This window comes from Electrophorus electricus, chromosome 14 (assembly GCF_041902795.1).
Source record: "Electrophorus electricus isolate QZ-2024a chromosome 14, ASM4190279v1, whole genome shotgun sequence".
In the NCBI taxonomy this organism is placed as follows: Eukaryota; Metazoa; Chordata; class Actinopteri; order Gymnotiformes; family Gymnotidae; genus Electrophorus; species Electrophorus electricus.
Genome location: NC_137510.1, coordinates 19,152,837 through 19,168,875, shown reverse-complemented (window position 1 = coordinate 19,168,875; position 16,039 = coordinate 19,152,837). Strand labels below are relative to the sequence as shown.

At 40.0% G+C, this 16,039-nt stretch overlaps 1 protein-coding gene across 5 annotated transcripts in view; it reads left to right on the top strand.

The window, feature by feature from the left end:
- The first annotated feature begins 2,354 nt into the window (after positions 1–2,354).
- Positions 2,355–16,039, top strand: part of trak1a (trafficking protein, kinesin binding 1a) — a 36,580-nt gene continuing 22,895 nt past the window's right edge. The window contains exons 1-4 of one of the 5 annotated variants that reach the window (XM_081695967.1): positions 11,325–11,489; positions 12,078–12,190; positions 13,308–13,358; positions 14,771–14,965. In XM_081695967.1, the coding sequence (XP_081552093.1) occupies positions 12,154–12,190; positions 13,308–13,358; positions 14,771–14,965 (283 nt within the window). In that variant the 5' untranslated portion in view covers positions 11,325–11,489; positions 12,078–12,153. Of the gene's footprint in view, positions 2,559–11,324; positions 11,490–12,077; positions 12,191–13,307; positions 13,359–14,770; positions 14,966–16,039 lie in introns of those variants that run through there. The other 4 variants (XM_081695963.1, XM_027023215.3, XM_081695966.1 and 1 more) reach the window with 4 other exon arrangements.

Sequence of the window (16,039 nt, the reverse complement as noted above, 5' to 3'; positions counted from 1 at the left end):
TGAAAGAGATTAAACAGTGAGTAGCTGTTGCAGGCTTCATTGAGCTTTAGCTTTGTTTCTAATGTATTATGGCACACTGGACCTTTAGTAACTCAAAACCTTAATTCTCTGAATTATGGTTTATCATACAGTGTTTACAGTAGCCCATCAAACTTCTCAGCAAGTCCTTCCTGACTAGCAGGTAACCATAACTAGCAGTACCTGTGTTTCTTTAACACTGAAAAGAAGGTCAGTTACCTTAAGTCTGCAGTCCTACAGTCAGCATGAAATTACCTTGGCCCAGCTTTTGAATCTTATTGCCGGTTGAATATCACATGGCTGTGGAGTTTAGTCATGGGGACGTTAAAGGGACATTGACAGTTATGGAAGGCCCTTACACCTTTGATGCCTCATGTGGACTCTCTCTGGGACAAAGGGGTCAGATATGGCACATGCTGATGACAAGAACAATGATGAACTATAAGATAAACATGATTAAAATCCCTTTTTGTACAGTAATGCCATGTCCTTTGGCCTGCTGTTCCTGTGTAAATCCACAAATGTAATACATAAGGCAACGTGATTAAAGAAAAGATTCAAAAAGAAGTAAGGTTATATAGAGCCTAAGCTTTGAGTTTCACCTGCACTCACATGTTCTAAGTGCTTGTGGATTTCACAATAAAAAGTCTTTCAAGATTCCTCTTTGATTATTATTTTTTTGTTGCAAGTAGAACATAAACATACACAATGCATGAATATACAATGACTGTTTTGCTCTAATGTGTTTTTTATGATGACACAAATGTATAAAAATCTACTTTTTTTTTAATATGCATGCATTCATTCATTCATTTATTGTGACCAAACTAGCAAACAAATGCACAGACAGAATTGGGTAATAGCATCAGGCAGACAGGTATGCCTCACTGGGAGAGGCTACTTGTGGTTCAGGATTGAGAAAGTCTAAACGCCCATGGCCAGGGTCACAGCCCATGTAAGTTCAGATTACACGTTAACGTGTTACTGACAAGAAAGAATAGGAGTGTGAATCCGCCGCTATCCTCTCTCTCGTCTCCCCATGACAGCGGGAGGAGGAGCGCCTGCTAGGAAAGGAGGGGGTTTGAGGGAGCAATGTGGTATGAGTCATGTGAAGTGTCTGTCCATGTCTGTGAAACTGTTCCAAAAAACAGACTGGGAAGAAATACACTGCACTGCACCACAGTGCACACATGTACACTTGATAATGGTTTAAAATTGGACTACAAAAACTGTGATTAGTTTGAGTGATTACTTACATATCATGTTTTTATCATTACATTTTTAGCATTTTATCATTACTGTGATCATTATTAAACCATTTCTCTTTGTTGGATTTCAGGAGCCAAAGAAAAGGTGCTCCTGAATTCTCCAATCTACTTAATAAATTCTCATACAGCTTTAGTATACATGACACAGGGCATGTTGTTTTTGAATATGACTAGCATTCCAGCATTGCTTCAGCTACCCATTGTAAAGAGACATGTTTATCCAGTTGTCTACACATCAAAAACCCTCCTTTCTCCATTGTCTATAGCTTCCACCATTTAATAGCTGTTTTTAGTTACATTAAATTTCATTTTTTGGATACCCCTGTAAACATTCAGTGCTGGTGTATCAAACGGGGTTACATGCTTTGACTGTAGCTGGATGTAACAGCAGCAGCTTCAGTGGCCTAGTGTGACCAAGGTAGTATCCAGCACGCGATCAGAAGACTGTGATAGCAGTGAATGCAGCTTTAATGGGTGCTGCCTGGCACGCCAACAGACAGGTGAAACGCTTGTAGTCCCAACTGTAGATCATCAATGTCCATGCCTGGTTTCAGCGCCTGAGTTTAGTCTTGAATTGATTAGGTGTTAAATGATTCTACAGGGCCAGTCTTGTCCTAAGATGGTCCTAATTTGCCCATGGGGCTTTTTTACTTTTCCTTATTTGGGCTTAAAGGGTAATGCAATTAACTACAAATGGAATTTAGTGTAACTGAAAGAGGGTGGGCAGGACTATGCCCTGTTTGTTGATGGGTGAGTTAATAGTGAAAACATCTGAGATGGCACCCAGCTTCATATGTTCTTTAGCCACTCTATTCTGTTTAATGAAAATGCTGTGTGCGTTTGTTTGCCTTAAAATGGCCTTAGTGTCTCACCCTCCTGACTAACTGTCCTCACCAACTCTTTCTCTTTCCTGTGCATGTCCACCCTTCCAGACATGCCCAATGCTGACTGAATGACTGGCTGACCAGCTGAGTGGTGTGGTTCATTCCGGGACTCTTGGTGCCTGCCTGTTTTGGTCGGCTGTGTCTGGACACTGTCCTATGGCTTGTGCAGCAGCTGTGTAAAAATCAGCCAAGCTGGACCCTGCAGCTTTGCTCCCCACCACTGCCTCTGCCTCAGCCCTGCCCCGCTCAGCCAGCCCCTCCAGCCTGCAAACTCAGAGACAGCAACCCCCGGCAACCATCACCCCTGGCGACCACGAGGAACAGTATGTAAGCGAAGAAGTACCCAACCAGGTCAATGATTTCTACAAAGATGCAGGAACCCTCACAGGTAAGGTTCAAAGGTCAATGTCATCCACAGAGTTCACCTACATGAGTGTCTTGCTGATGGTTGTTATTGCCATTTGTGTGATTCAGAGATGTTTCTGTTCCTGCTGTTAGTGGAACCATATCTCGTGTATATTCTAGTGTGACAAACAGATTTTTGCTTGTCTCTTCATTTTCCCCATTTCTTGCATATATCTGGAATTTTGTTTTGTAGACACAAAGTTTCAGTTACCTGTACCCTAACAAAAAAACAAAAGGTTTCTTACAGCTTCTAACTATAGAAACTCATCATTTAGTCTCAAAACAACCAATCACAAGCCACCCATTTTGCCATGACATACAGAAGAAGGCAATCTTGAAAACGGTCACAACAAAACCAGACCCTTGGGAAACACAGATTGCCAGTCCAATAAGGCCTTCACAGTAAACAGCAGCCTATAGCACTTTTCTCCACTGTTTAGTGCCCACAAGTAATTCAGTAGTTCCAAATACAATGTTAAAGTGCCCAGATGAAAAACTTCAGTCTCTTCATTTTCCCCATGTAAGGCTCAGGTATGACTTTGTCTGTTATGTATTTAACTTGATCTTCCATAATTGACAGACAGGAGTCACAAAAATTCCAAAATTGGATGACTCTGAAATCCTGGTCACTGTTCACAGGGAGTTGGCCACTCTTATGTCATTCTTCTTACTAACTGCTTTAAGCAAAACTCTTGAATTACTTTTACGCATGTGATACTATGGACTTCTCTCTCGCTCTCTCTCTCATATTTATATATATAAATATATATATATTTATTTTTTATATATTTTATTTAACCTCACTAGGTGCAGCTGTTCTCTAAGGCTGAAATTAGTTGGAACAACAAAACTCTGAAGTTGGACCACTGCAAAATGATGCATGGAAATATATATATATGGTATATGTGGAATTGTGGAGAGCCAGTTTAGCATGCCACTGGTAGAATCCTGACTGTCTGTCCAGGTTAACACTATACATATCAGACTTTCCATCTACATATGGCAGAGCATCTGTGGCTGAGACAGCCCATTATTTACCCTTACGTGTGGGCAAATTCAATTAATTCTCTTAACATGTGTTTAGAAAATGTTACACTTGTGTTCAAAATAATAGCAGTCCATCATGACTAACCAGATCAATCCGTTTTTGGTAGAAATTGTTACTACATGGCAAATAACTTGCCAGTAGGTGTAGTAGAATCATAGAAAACCATCAAACCCAACATTCATGATATGCATGCTCCTGAGTTTGTGTAATTAATTAAAACAGGTGTGTTCAAAATAATAGCAGTTTGGAGTTCAATTAGTGAGGTCATTCATTTTGTGAAAAAACAGATGTCAATCAGGTAGCCCTTATTTAAGGATGAAGCCAGCACATGTTGTACATGCATTTCTCTCTGAAAACCTGAGAAAAATGGGTCGTTCCCGACATTGTTCAGAAGAACAGCGTACTTTGATTAAAACGTTGATTTGAGAGGGGAAAACGTATAAAGAAGTGCAAAAAAATGATAGGCTGCTTGGCTAAAATGATCTCCAATGCTTTAAAATGGAACACGAAACCAGAGAAACATGGAGGAAAGCAGAAGACTACAGAAGACATTCAAATGGATCGAAGAATAGCCAGAATGGCAAAGACTCAGCCAATGATCAGCTCCAGGGTGATCAAAGACAGTTTGAAGTTACCTGTGAGTACTGTGACAATTAGAAGGCACCTATGTGAAGCTAATCTATCGGCAAGAAGCCCCTGCAAACTCCATTGTTTAAAAAAAAAAACCGTGCTGAAGAGGTTACAGTTTCCCAAAGAACACATGGACTGGCCTAAAGAGAAATGAAGAAACATTTTGTGGACTGATGAAAGTAACATTGTTCTTTTTGGATCCAAGGGCCGCAGACAGTTTGTCAGACAACCCCCAAACACTGAATTCAAGCCACAGTACACTCTGAAGACAGGGATTATGGATCAATTTGCATATATCAAACTACTTGAAGAGGTCATGTTGCCTTAAGCTGAAGAGGAAATACCCTTGAAATGGGTGTTTCAACAAGACAACGACCCCAAACACACCAGTAAGCGAGCAGCATTTTGGTTCCATACCAACAAAATTAAAGTTATGGAGTGGCCAGCCCAATCCCCAGACTTTAATCAGATAGAAAACCTGTGGGGGGACATCAAAAATGCTGTTTCTGAGGCAAAAACCAAGAAATGCAGAGGAATTGTGGAAAATTGTAAAATCATCCTGGGCTGGAATACCTGTTCACAGGTGCCAGAAGTTGGTTGACTGCATGCGACACAGATGTAAAGCGGTTCTCAGAAACATTGGTTATACAAATAAATATTAGTTTAGTGATTCACAGCAATGCTAAATCCTAAAGATTTTTCAGGTATACAGTAAATATTTGAGTTTGTGAAGAAAAATGCAGACACTGCTATTTTTTTAACAGCCAAATATTCACTTGTCTTCATTTTCTGTAAAGTAATTTTAAAAATGTATACATTTTTCTTCATGTTTTTATTTGAAATATAATGTGCAGTGTACGCAATGCATGGAAATAAAAACTATTATAAGGATTCTGAGCTCTACTCACATTTTTAAACACACTGCTATTATTTTGAACACAACTGTATATGCAATTAGAGCCCCAACAGTAAGCAGGTAATCTTTTTGTAGGACCATCTGTGCAGCAAATAAAATTACCACAAGCAAGAGATAAACATGGCATGTCAAACCAGTTTAGACTCCAGTTTGCATTTTTCTTTATTAATGTGGTCACATTCTATAGGCCTCTTATTTTTACTTTATTTAGTTACAGCGAACAGGGACTCTACTAATGAACTTTGACATTGTATTATTTTACCTTATTGTCATTTACTTGGGTTTAGATTAATAATTATATCTTCAATGTATTAAAAAAGGGAATAGTGCATAGTGATCTATGATATGATATTTATTTTCAAACATGTGTTGAGGATATACTGTAACACTGCATGTGCAGTACTGGAATTCTCACCTCTGGGGTAAGAATGAAACACTGCTTTAACATTGTACTCAGTGGCTCAGCCAGGGGAGTGCTGGGAGATCTGCACTACTGCATGCACACATGGCAAAGTGGGCTCCTTTTGCACTTGCATAAGGTCAGCACTTGATTTCCTGCACTGTACCAGCCATAAACTGAACATGAGCTCAGGGTCTTGCAGGACATTGTTTTTTGCTGGCACTGTTCTGAAGAGCTGTGCTCATTATCTTGATCTTCGCTTGCATGATCAGTTGTTTCCAGTTAGCTGGTTAGTAGTGTGTGAAGTTTTTTAACTGATGAGATTTATATGTAGTGAGTCTTTTTGTATGTGAAGTGGCATACAGTATATTGCAAAATGTAAGGTTTTGTTGTTAATATCTTGTCCAGGTAAGCATGTTGGACAACATGAATGCCAAACAGATAAGAAAAAAATAACTCTCTCCAATGTAATCTAAATACCCAGTGTCACTACAGTGACGTCTTGAAATACCTTCTACAGTGATGTCTTGAAATGCAGTCTACAGTGATGTCTTGCAATATTACAGCATCAGTTTAACATTTGTCTGAGCTGAGTTGTTGTGCATCTGAATCTTAATAGACTAAACAATGTTGCTTATCTTACTGTTATAACCACTAGTGGACATTTAGAGAGCATTTACTTTGAGATGGTATGACCAAAATAAAGGCTGTAATGTGATTCATCGAACCCTCATCACTTTCACAAATGCCTGTATTGTAGCTTTTGTAATTCTGACGTGTGCAAAAGATTTGTGCTTTTAATCTGAGCACATGGACCTTTTAGTGTTTCTTATAAGCATTCTCATGATGCCACAAGCTTTTAGGATAATGGCTTTACATCTACATTAAAGTAATACTGATTGTTTGACACTGGCTATGCTGCAAGTTTATGGCATTACAGTAGGGATTTCTCTTACTGCTGAAGAGTGTGCTGATCTGGTTGGATTGTCTCTGCTTGTCTTCTGGGGTGCCTGGACTATGCAATGCTGTTGTGGAACTTTGCGTGTGCAAGATGTGCAGCATACAAACACAGGGCTCTGTGATGTTCTGGGTCACTTCCGTTCTATCAGAGATTCCTTGAAAAAGAGAGAAATTAAGAGAATAAGAACATTTTTCATTAGTAACTCACTCGGCTGTTAAGACCTAGAACTCAGTCCTTTGTTCTGCTTATGCCCAGTACAAACGGTCATTCTCACCACCCGGCTTTCGTTGTAGCATCATTGCTCACCTCCAGACCCATGGGCAGCCCTATAGTCCTTGTGCTCCTCCTTTGGAGAAAGCGTCACCGAGGCATGAGGAGGAAGCTCCGTCGTGTCAGTGTTGACTCACTGGCACAACTAGAGCCGCAGAATGGCTCTGGGGATTAAACTTTTTTTTTTTTTACCTGGAAATTGTTTTAATGACTTGTCTTATCTTGCATAATCAGCAATATTGTGTTGTAGTTGACCACAATAGTTTGTCTGCCAATCAAGTGTCAATGGAAAGCGCATCTACAAAATAACAACGCTTTAGATGTCCTCCAAATAAGGCTTTATAGAGCAAAGCTTCTGTTTTTCAGAGTTAACATATGCCTGTCATGAATCATCCAGGTTGTCTTGCCATTAGATTTGGAAGTATCTCAGCTCTAGACCTTCTGTGAGCTCTACTGTGCATGAGCTAGTGATGCAACAACAAACAGCGGGCCATGAAATAACTCAGCAGCTATCTATTCTGCAGTCACCTCAAGCCTGTTTCAGGTGGGATTAACCTCAACTTGCTTTATTGTTTTCTAATGCAACTAGTTGATGTAAGGAATTAATTTAGCAATTTCTTGACCCTAATGAAACAGGCTCAGTAGGTAGCACACACAGATTAAAAAAACACAAAAAAAAAACCTTGGTCAACATAGTACAAATATCTATTAAATAAAACCATTAAAAATATAAAAAAAATGTAATAATTTTTCAAAGGTTTGTACATAAAGTGGTGTAGTGTGTAAAGCCCACATGGACCTGTTGTGACTGAGCACACATTAGGGTTGCCAGTATGGCTAGGAACAGCCTTATTCACCAGGGATGCCAGTGTAGGTCTATGTTTACAGAGATTTGATAAGTGATGGGTTTGTGAACTTGGTGGTGGGTCTGGGATGTGACACTTGTGATTTTCTAGAGGTGTTTTGGACTTAATTAGCTGAAACACTGACAAAGAGGGATACCTCCTTGATGGCCCATGTGAAGAGCTTATGATGTAGGGTTCTTAGAGGTTTACTATGAGTGACATGAGGGGGCTGGGCCTTATGTGAAACCCTCTTGGTTCAGCACAGGATATTTGACATCTCATCCTGTGTATAATTACATTGGTGGGTCTTTAGTCTTGACAGGACCCATCTTTCAGCAACGACATCTAGAAACAGTACCGTTTTACTGTGGAGAGCCAAATGGTGATTAATCCTTTTGTGAAGGAAGCAGGCAGTAGATGCCACCCCATTGTGTCTCTGTGGTTTGATTCATTGCAGTTTCACACAGTGGAGTTTGACTAAATCTTTGTGACTTGCTTTTACTTTCTGGACAGACACCACACAGTCCACCAGGTTTAGTTTGTGCCCATATGAATCTGACAATATATTACTGTTATTGATCATTGAATTGCATGTGAATACACTGAAGTTATGCAACATAGATTAGATTCCTTACATGGATTACTTGTGAATTCTGCCATCTTGTGGATATTTAGGGAAATGTGTGGTGCTTCAGAAAGACATTAATGTTGTAATATGTAACTGATCATAGTTGTTACATACCTTCAGTAAAATACAGTTTGGTCTGAAAGATTTCGAAAATACCGTTTCTCGTAATACTGCTATAGTTAATATTCTGCCACTGATGCTTCTTTAAGTTTGTCTCAGACACAAGGCTCTCGCTACATTCTCTGAAAGTGTATCCTTGTTTGCTGCCTGCCCATTATGTGATACAACTTTGCATGAGTGCAGCTTATTGTTAACTTTGGCTTTTTCTCTCTCTGTGTGTGTGTGTGTGTGTGTGTGTGTGTGTGTGTGTGTGTGTGTGTGTGTGTGTGTGTGTGTGTGTGTGTGTGTGTGTGTGTGCACGCGCATGTAAAGCTGAATTACTGCCTTGGCACTGCTCTTGTTCAAAAGAATCTGAAGCCATTAACAGCAGCAGTGCTTAGCTCTACATTCAGCTTGTTCTGACTCGCTTGGAGGAAATAGCTTGTGCTGTGTTTCCAGGGCAGAGCTCCTATTTAGCCATCATTACCATAGTGATGGAAAACTGTTATTTGGCCTGAAGAGTAACAATGAGTAAAAACCACAGTTCTAACATTTCACCAATTCTGAACACAACAACCAGAGTCCTATGAGTTTTATACTGACCACCACTGCTGGTTCTACATAAGCCTTTAGCTAGCACAGTTGTAGCTCTTTTAATGTACTTTATTATGGTCTGGATTCTAACTATCCTGAGGTCCTGGATACAGTATCTGGATCCATTGCAATTTTTGTGTGGAGATGAATGAAATGGTGCTGTGTTCTGTGCTTGTTAATCAAGCTAGAGAGACTCTTGTATTTGAAAAATGCTTCCCCCACAGAAAATAGAGGACTGCTCTAATGCTAGTAAATTGGCTGCTTTAATTCTACTAGTGTTTGTAATATTGCTGCTTTAATGCTACTATTAGTAGTACTGCTGTTTTAATACTACTACTATTAGTAATACTGCTGTTTTATTAACACTACTGTTAGTAATACTGCTGCTTTAATACTACTGCTCATATCACTCATATGCCCTGGTTTATCAGTCTATAGGTGGTATTGGGACACATGGTGTCACAAGTGCTCCCAGTGGTCATTTTGTATGTTCTCCATATGATCAGCTCATTACCCCGGTTGTTTGTGTGTCTGCATATGCTCTCTGATAGGTGGAAATACATATTTACACATGCTATTATGTGAACCATAGACACATCTGTCAGTCCTTTTCAGGGTAACTACTGGGACTGCCAATTTGCTGGGTGATCTTGGGGTGGGTATGTATGTGGAATGCATGTGATACAGTGCCCAATTATTAGACAAGAGAGTATTTTGACCATATCATAATTTTTATGCATATTTTCCAACTCCAAGCTTTATAAACTTGAATAGATATTGGATTCGACACATAAGGTGAAACGTTAAAACTGGGCCAAGTAATATCTGAATGCAGATTTTTTCAAAGGTTTTATTCACTGATGAGACGAGAGTGACTCTTAATGGATCAGATGGACGGGCCCGTGTCTGGATCAGTCACGGGCACAGAGCTCCACTTTAACTCAGGCGCCAGCAAGGTGGAGGTGGGGTACTGCTATGGGCTGGTATTATTGAAGATGAGCTAGTTGGACCTTTTCAGGTTGAAGATGGACTCAATCAACTCCCAAACCTACTGTCTAGTTTTTCTTCAAGCAGTGGTACAGGAAAAAGTCTGCATCTTTCAAGAAGACCATGATTTTTATGCAGGACAATGCTCCATCGCATTCATCAAAGCACTCAACTGCGTGGCTTGCCAGCAAAGGCCAAAAAGACGGAAGAATAATGACACAGTCCCCTTCCTCACCTGAGCAAAATGCTATTGAGAATGTGTGGGCCCTTCTTAAATGGGAGATTGATGGTGAAGGAAAATAGTGCAGCTCTCTGAGCAGTGTATGGGAGGCTGTATTTGCTGCTGCACAAAAGGTTGATCTTCAACAGGTGAAGAAACTGTCAGACCCCATGAATGAAAGGCTTACGACTAATATTGTTATTGAGTTGTTTATTTATTATTCTCACGTTAACAGATGAAAATAATCAAGTGAAAAGGGAAATTTTCCCTTTCCCATTTTTCATTTAGTTGCATAATAATTCTGCACACTAATAGTTGCCCAATAATTATGCACATATAGAATGCACACACACATTATGCACTCCTAAGAAAGCCAAAACCTCACTTTTTCTTTCTTAAATATTCAGGTTTGAGGTTCATTAACATTTTGGATTTCCCGGTAAGCACTGTAGTTGTTCAATAATTAAATGAATCCTCAAAAATACAACTTGCCTAATAATTGTGCACACAGTGTAATTGTGATGTTCCCTTGGCTTTCCCATAGATGTTCATACAAAGCAAAATTTAATCCCTCATGTCAGATTATAGTAGGTAATTTAGTAGCTATTTAGCTGCTTTCTAGTTCTGTTCTAAATGAGCTGTGTGGACAGAATGGGATGGGGTAGGGTGAAGGTATGTTTACCTGTTCTGGTGTTTGCTCACCAGGATATGGGGCTATATCACAATTATATGGTAGGCTATTAGGTGTATGTATATTCACAAATTTCTAACTCATTCTCTAAAAGTGCCTCACATGTATAATGATCTATGAATAAGAACTGGAATGAGTGTTTTCAACAAACTCTGGTGAACTACTTTTTATTTTTTACACTCCGTTTTTCTCTCAGCAGCTGCTGTCGGACTCCACTGGCTTTTGTCTTGACTGATCCTCTAGGCTTTAGCAACTTCCCGCCTTTAATATGTTTGGACACTTCACAGTGATCCAAACCCCCACCCCTGGCTCACACCATTGCCACCAGTGACAGGGAAGGGACAAGGAGTACAGCAGGACCCTGCTCATGGAGCAATCCAGTCTATGTTTAGTGAGGTGCATGTGACTGGTGTCATCAGAATACCAGACATGGCTGAGCACTCCGTCTTCCTCTCGCTCCCTCCCTCTCTCCCTCCCTTCCGCATTCCCTCTCCCTCCCTCCCTGATCTCACCCATTCCCTCGCTCCCTCCCGGACTTGTTCTCTCCATGTCCTGCTCTATCCTTAAGGACTGGAAAATGTAAGCTGGGCAAGAGGAGTCTGAGCTTGGGGCTGCAGAACCATGAGTAAGTACTGAGAGCAGACACTTCAACTTTGAGGTTTAACACCGCACCCTTTGGCTTTGAGCCCGAATGAGGGTTTCAGGGGACATGGCCCCGGGCTACGTGGGACCACAGACTTCGCTTTTAGCCGCTTTTTAGCCGATCTATGGCCATGTGACTCTTGAGGTTAAGGTCAAACTGTAATGGCATGTGACCCTCTTCACTCTGACAAGCAGTGAAAATTGTAACAAGTAGAGTATAGTTTTCACTCTAAGTTGTACAGAGTGTGACATTTTTCTTTGTAGCTAAACTTGATACAAACTTTCTGCAACTTTCTGTAAAAATCTAACTTGTTTGAAATTGATTGCTGTCTGGCTAGAGAAATATTAACTTTTTCTTCTATAGCATAGAGAACAGAGAAACACATGAATAAACAAATAAACATAGACTTGTATGTTTGGCAAATGGCTCTAATGCATTTACTTATTAAATAGGCTGGCTAGATTTTGCTGGACCATTTCACATATGAACTGAGGTTTACTAGGCAGGCTTTGTTTTAAAACAAAGTGTGTCCATGCTACCTGATGGTGAGCAGCTGTTTTTTTTTATCAGAGCTCCCTCCCCACTTCTGTTCATCTACTTGGAGCCATGTGGACCGCTGGGCTTTAAGGGAGATGTCTGATCTGGGATGCCATGTAGTACAGGTCGAGGGGACTCGAAGGACAGTAAGCTTTGCCAGTTGACCAGTTCCACTTACACATGAAGTACAGCCCTAAAATAATCACAGGTCGGACGGCACATTTGCACTTTCTAACTCTCACTCTCTCCGGGTCTCTCCATAACCTTTGGTCAACATGGATCCGGTCAGCTGACAAAAGGAGACACTAATTTTGGAAATACTTCTCAGAACTGTAGTTATAGATTATGGTGTTGTAGATCAGTATGTTTGACGGGATAAGAACCCACGCTTTCCATGTGCAAAATTGCTTCAGTGTATTTTGTTGTTATATATTTTAGTTTTGCTATTGGAACAAACCTGGCTATATTGATTTAAATGATTATTTGAGTAGGTGCTAACAAACGTGTTACCTGTCCTGTTCTGTCTAGAAATTGGTCCTGCAGGTTGACTCCCAACAAATCAAATGACTAGTCTGTTTTCTTCTTGAGGAACACACTCCTGCCCTATGTAACCTACTGCTTCTAAACCTACATTCACTTGGGCATAATCTAATCAAGTTCCAGTCTGTCCGTGTCACGCTGTTGGTTAACTCTGAATAGCATTTGCGTCTTTGCAAGTTTTTGTTTTGACAGTTTTTGTTGATTAAAGCTGTTCCAGCTAGATTAGAGGCAGTAGGAGTTCCATGAGACAGTAACACTTGCATCTAGATGTCTTTGCACAGTGTGACGTTTATATATTGTATTTCCAGCATTTTATTTTTAAAACACTCACAGATGTATGCGTATATCGTCCCTTACAAAAGAATTACTACATTACAGGCTTGTCAATCTGAATAACTGAATATGAAATATTGTTTCTGTAGATTCACATTCCTGAAGCACGATGTAGGCTGGAAAGTTTAGAAAGTTGCCACATTCCCTTGCTCCCGCCTCCTAGAACTGTTTTTGTACACATGCCTTAGAACGACCCTAGAGGCCAGGACCCTGCAGACAGTGCTGGATGCTCCTCATCAGCACTGTTTAGCAGTTTGCGCTTTCAAGCAAAACCGAGGCAGTAGAGTTTGGCAGATGTTTTTGCCTGGCCGTTGTTATTTCCATTCTACTGAGAAGTGACCTATGGTTTATTTGTCTCTCAAATTGCATTAAATATGTGTCTATCAACAGTTGCACACCATGATTTGTACCTTCATGAAAACATCAGACTACAGACCCACGGTAAATAATGTTCTGTCTATAGAGCAACATGGGTGAGTTTCTTCCCAAAGGTCATATGAGCCCCCCTTTGACCCTTTTATGTCATGACTCAAGTGCGTTCTGCGAGGTGGGCCCAGTGATTTGACTTGTGCAGCCTGTGTGTTTCACTGTGACAGAGGTCCTGTAAGAGAGAGACCTCTACATCATGTCATCAACCTAACTGGGACAAAGAGGTGTGAAAAAGCTTTATAACAGTTCATGCTAATAGGCAATACCTTGAACTCATAAAATTTGTGTGTTTAATTATTGGACAGCAAATATTTGTTGTTTTTGGTACAGCAAACAGCACATTGGATCTAAAACAAGACAATGACTGTGAGGTTAAAGTGCAGAAAGCTAGCTTTAGTTAAAAGAGATCTATTTTGGGGTTGCCATAATTACAGCCTTTTTATATGCTGTATAGGCAATTACCCCCCTGCTGGATGTCATTAGGTATGTTCTGCTCTGGAAGTTCTCTCACGCCCCTCTCCGTCTTCCTCTGTTTCTGGCCAGGTTATTTGTTAGTAGTGGCTCATTCTTTGTGGTATGAAGGCTGTACTGGCCCAGTATCTCACTCTTCTAATGTGTGTATGCTTGGGTGTATAAAATGCTTTAAAACACTTTTAAAACATGAAGTAGGTCAGCTGTAGTTCATGTCTTGTCTTGTTCTTGCCAAGGGATTGTTGTTTAAAATGGGAGTATGAGGAGGAGGAGGAATGGAATGAAAATCCAGCTCTCACAGAGCTCTTGTTGACCATTTGGAAGGTTTCACCAATGTAGTTGTATAATGTACTAATCTGAACATTAAAGTGAGCAGTGTAACTGATGAGAGCTGTAGAAACCTTGGGCGTTCCATGTTCTTCAAAAGCGACGACATACTTTTCCAACAGGCCACTAGAGGTCACTAGAATAATATATATTGTCAGTTCAGGCATTTCATTGCTGTACAGTATACTGTTTTCTTGGTTTCATAATTTTTATACCATAATAGTATGTTAGAGGTAGTAACAATATTTGTTTAATTTTCTTCCATTGTTTTTACACAATAATGAATTATTTATTGGTTTAGATTTGCAATCAGACATTTGTTTTATTCTAATATCTGTTGTGTTTATTTAAAATGATTGGCATGTTGGTATGGTATTGAATCATGAAGTCCATTTTCTGGTGTACACTGTATTTTCTTATACAAGTTGATGCCCATCTGTTTGTTCTTGTTCTGAACTAGTTTGTCTGTCTGCATGTGATTACATGTTGCCTTAAGCTTTTACAGTTTGAACCTCTGCCGCCCCCCATATTATCATGTTGGTGTGAAACAATTCACTTTGCTACTGATATTTCTGAATGTCTCTTCCCCTCTTCCCCTCTCATATCTCTGTCCTCTCTTGTCCCAGATGTGTGTAACAGCACTGATCTTCCAGAGGTTGAAATCATCAGTCTGCTGGAAGAGCAGCTGCCACACTATCAGTTGAGAGCCGACACCATCTACGGCTATGAGCACGACGACTGGCTACACACACCTCTCGTCTCCCCCGACGCCAGCCTTGACCTGACCAATGAGCAGATAGAGGAGACCCTCAAGTACTTCCGTAAGGCTTTCACTCTTGAACCCTCTCCCACCCCTCCACCCATCTTGTTACCTGCATCTCAATTTCTGTCCGTAGTAAAGCGAAAGTGTCATGTTAGCTTGTCATGACCCCATACTTCAATGTTTATTACATGCAGAATATTCACACACAGGGATGAGGGGATGGATTGTTGCCAGTACCTTGGTATTTTGAGAGTTATTAAAAGTACATTAGTAAGTCTATTTTTTAGTTATTTGAATTTTCTTTCCCAGAGTTGTTCGTTTGAATTCTGCTGTAGAGGCTCAAAAGTCAGTGTGTTGGAATTGCTGCAAAATTAACATCCTTAAATCCTTAGACTCCTTAAAATCACCATGATTGAATTATTCTCTCTAATCCTTAATAATAGGGGTTAGATTAAAAACCTTTGCCTGTTTAGAGAAATTAAGTCCTTCCTGAGTAATTGTAGTAATACTGGGACATGGAGTAGGACCAGGGGAGTTAATAGTTACTTTATCACAGAAAAGTTTGTGTGATTGAGTAGTACTTTCAGTTTCTTCAGAATCAAACCAAAGAGTTTGTGGTTGTTGGCTCAGATGGCTCAATTTGTTTGGAACTAGTAACAACTACATTTGCTACAGCAAACAGTACCCCATAAAACTGGGTACCAAAACTAGGTACCAACATCTATACTGATCTAATTGGATGGCATTTCTATCTGTCAGAGGGTTAATAAGTAGTAGTAGTAGTAGTAGTAGTAGCAGTAATAGTAGTAGTAGCAGTAGTAGTAGCAGTAGTAATAGTAGTAGTAGTAGTAGTAGTAGTAGATAATTGGTCTGTCTTGTCTTTGTATGTCCTTGGGTTTCCTTGACCGGTCCTTGGGTTTGAGATCTGATTGTAGGGTTAGGCCTTTGCATTTTCACCATGTGCTCATGCTCTCTTTTTCAACAATAGATAGGAAAAATTCTGTCAGAAATTTTGTCAGTTGTTTAGTTTTATAACCGTTGAGTCCATGCCCATATCTTTTTACCAAAAGCAAAGAGATTTATTAAAATGATTTGCTCTCTCTCTCTCTGTCTTGCTTTTTTCCCTCTTTCT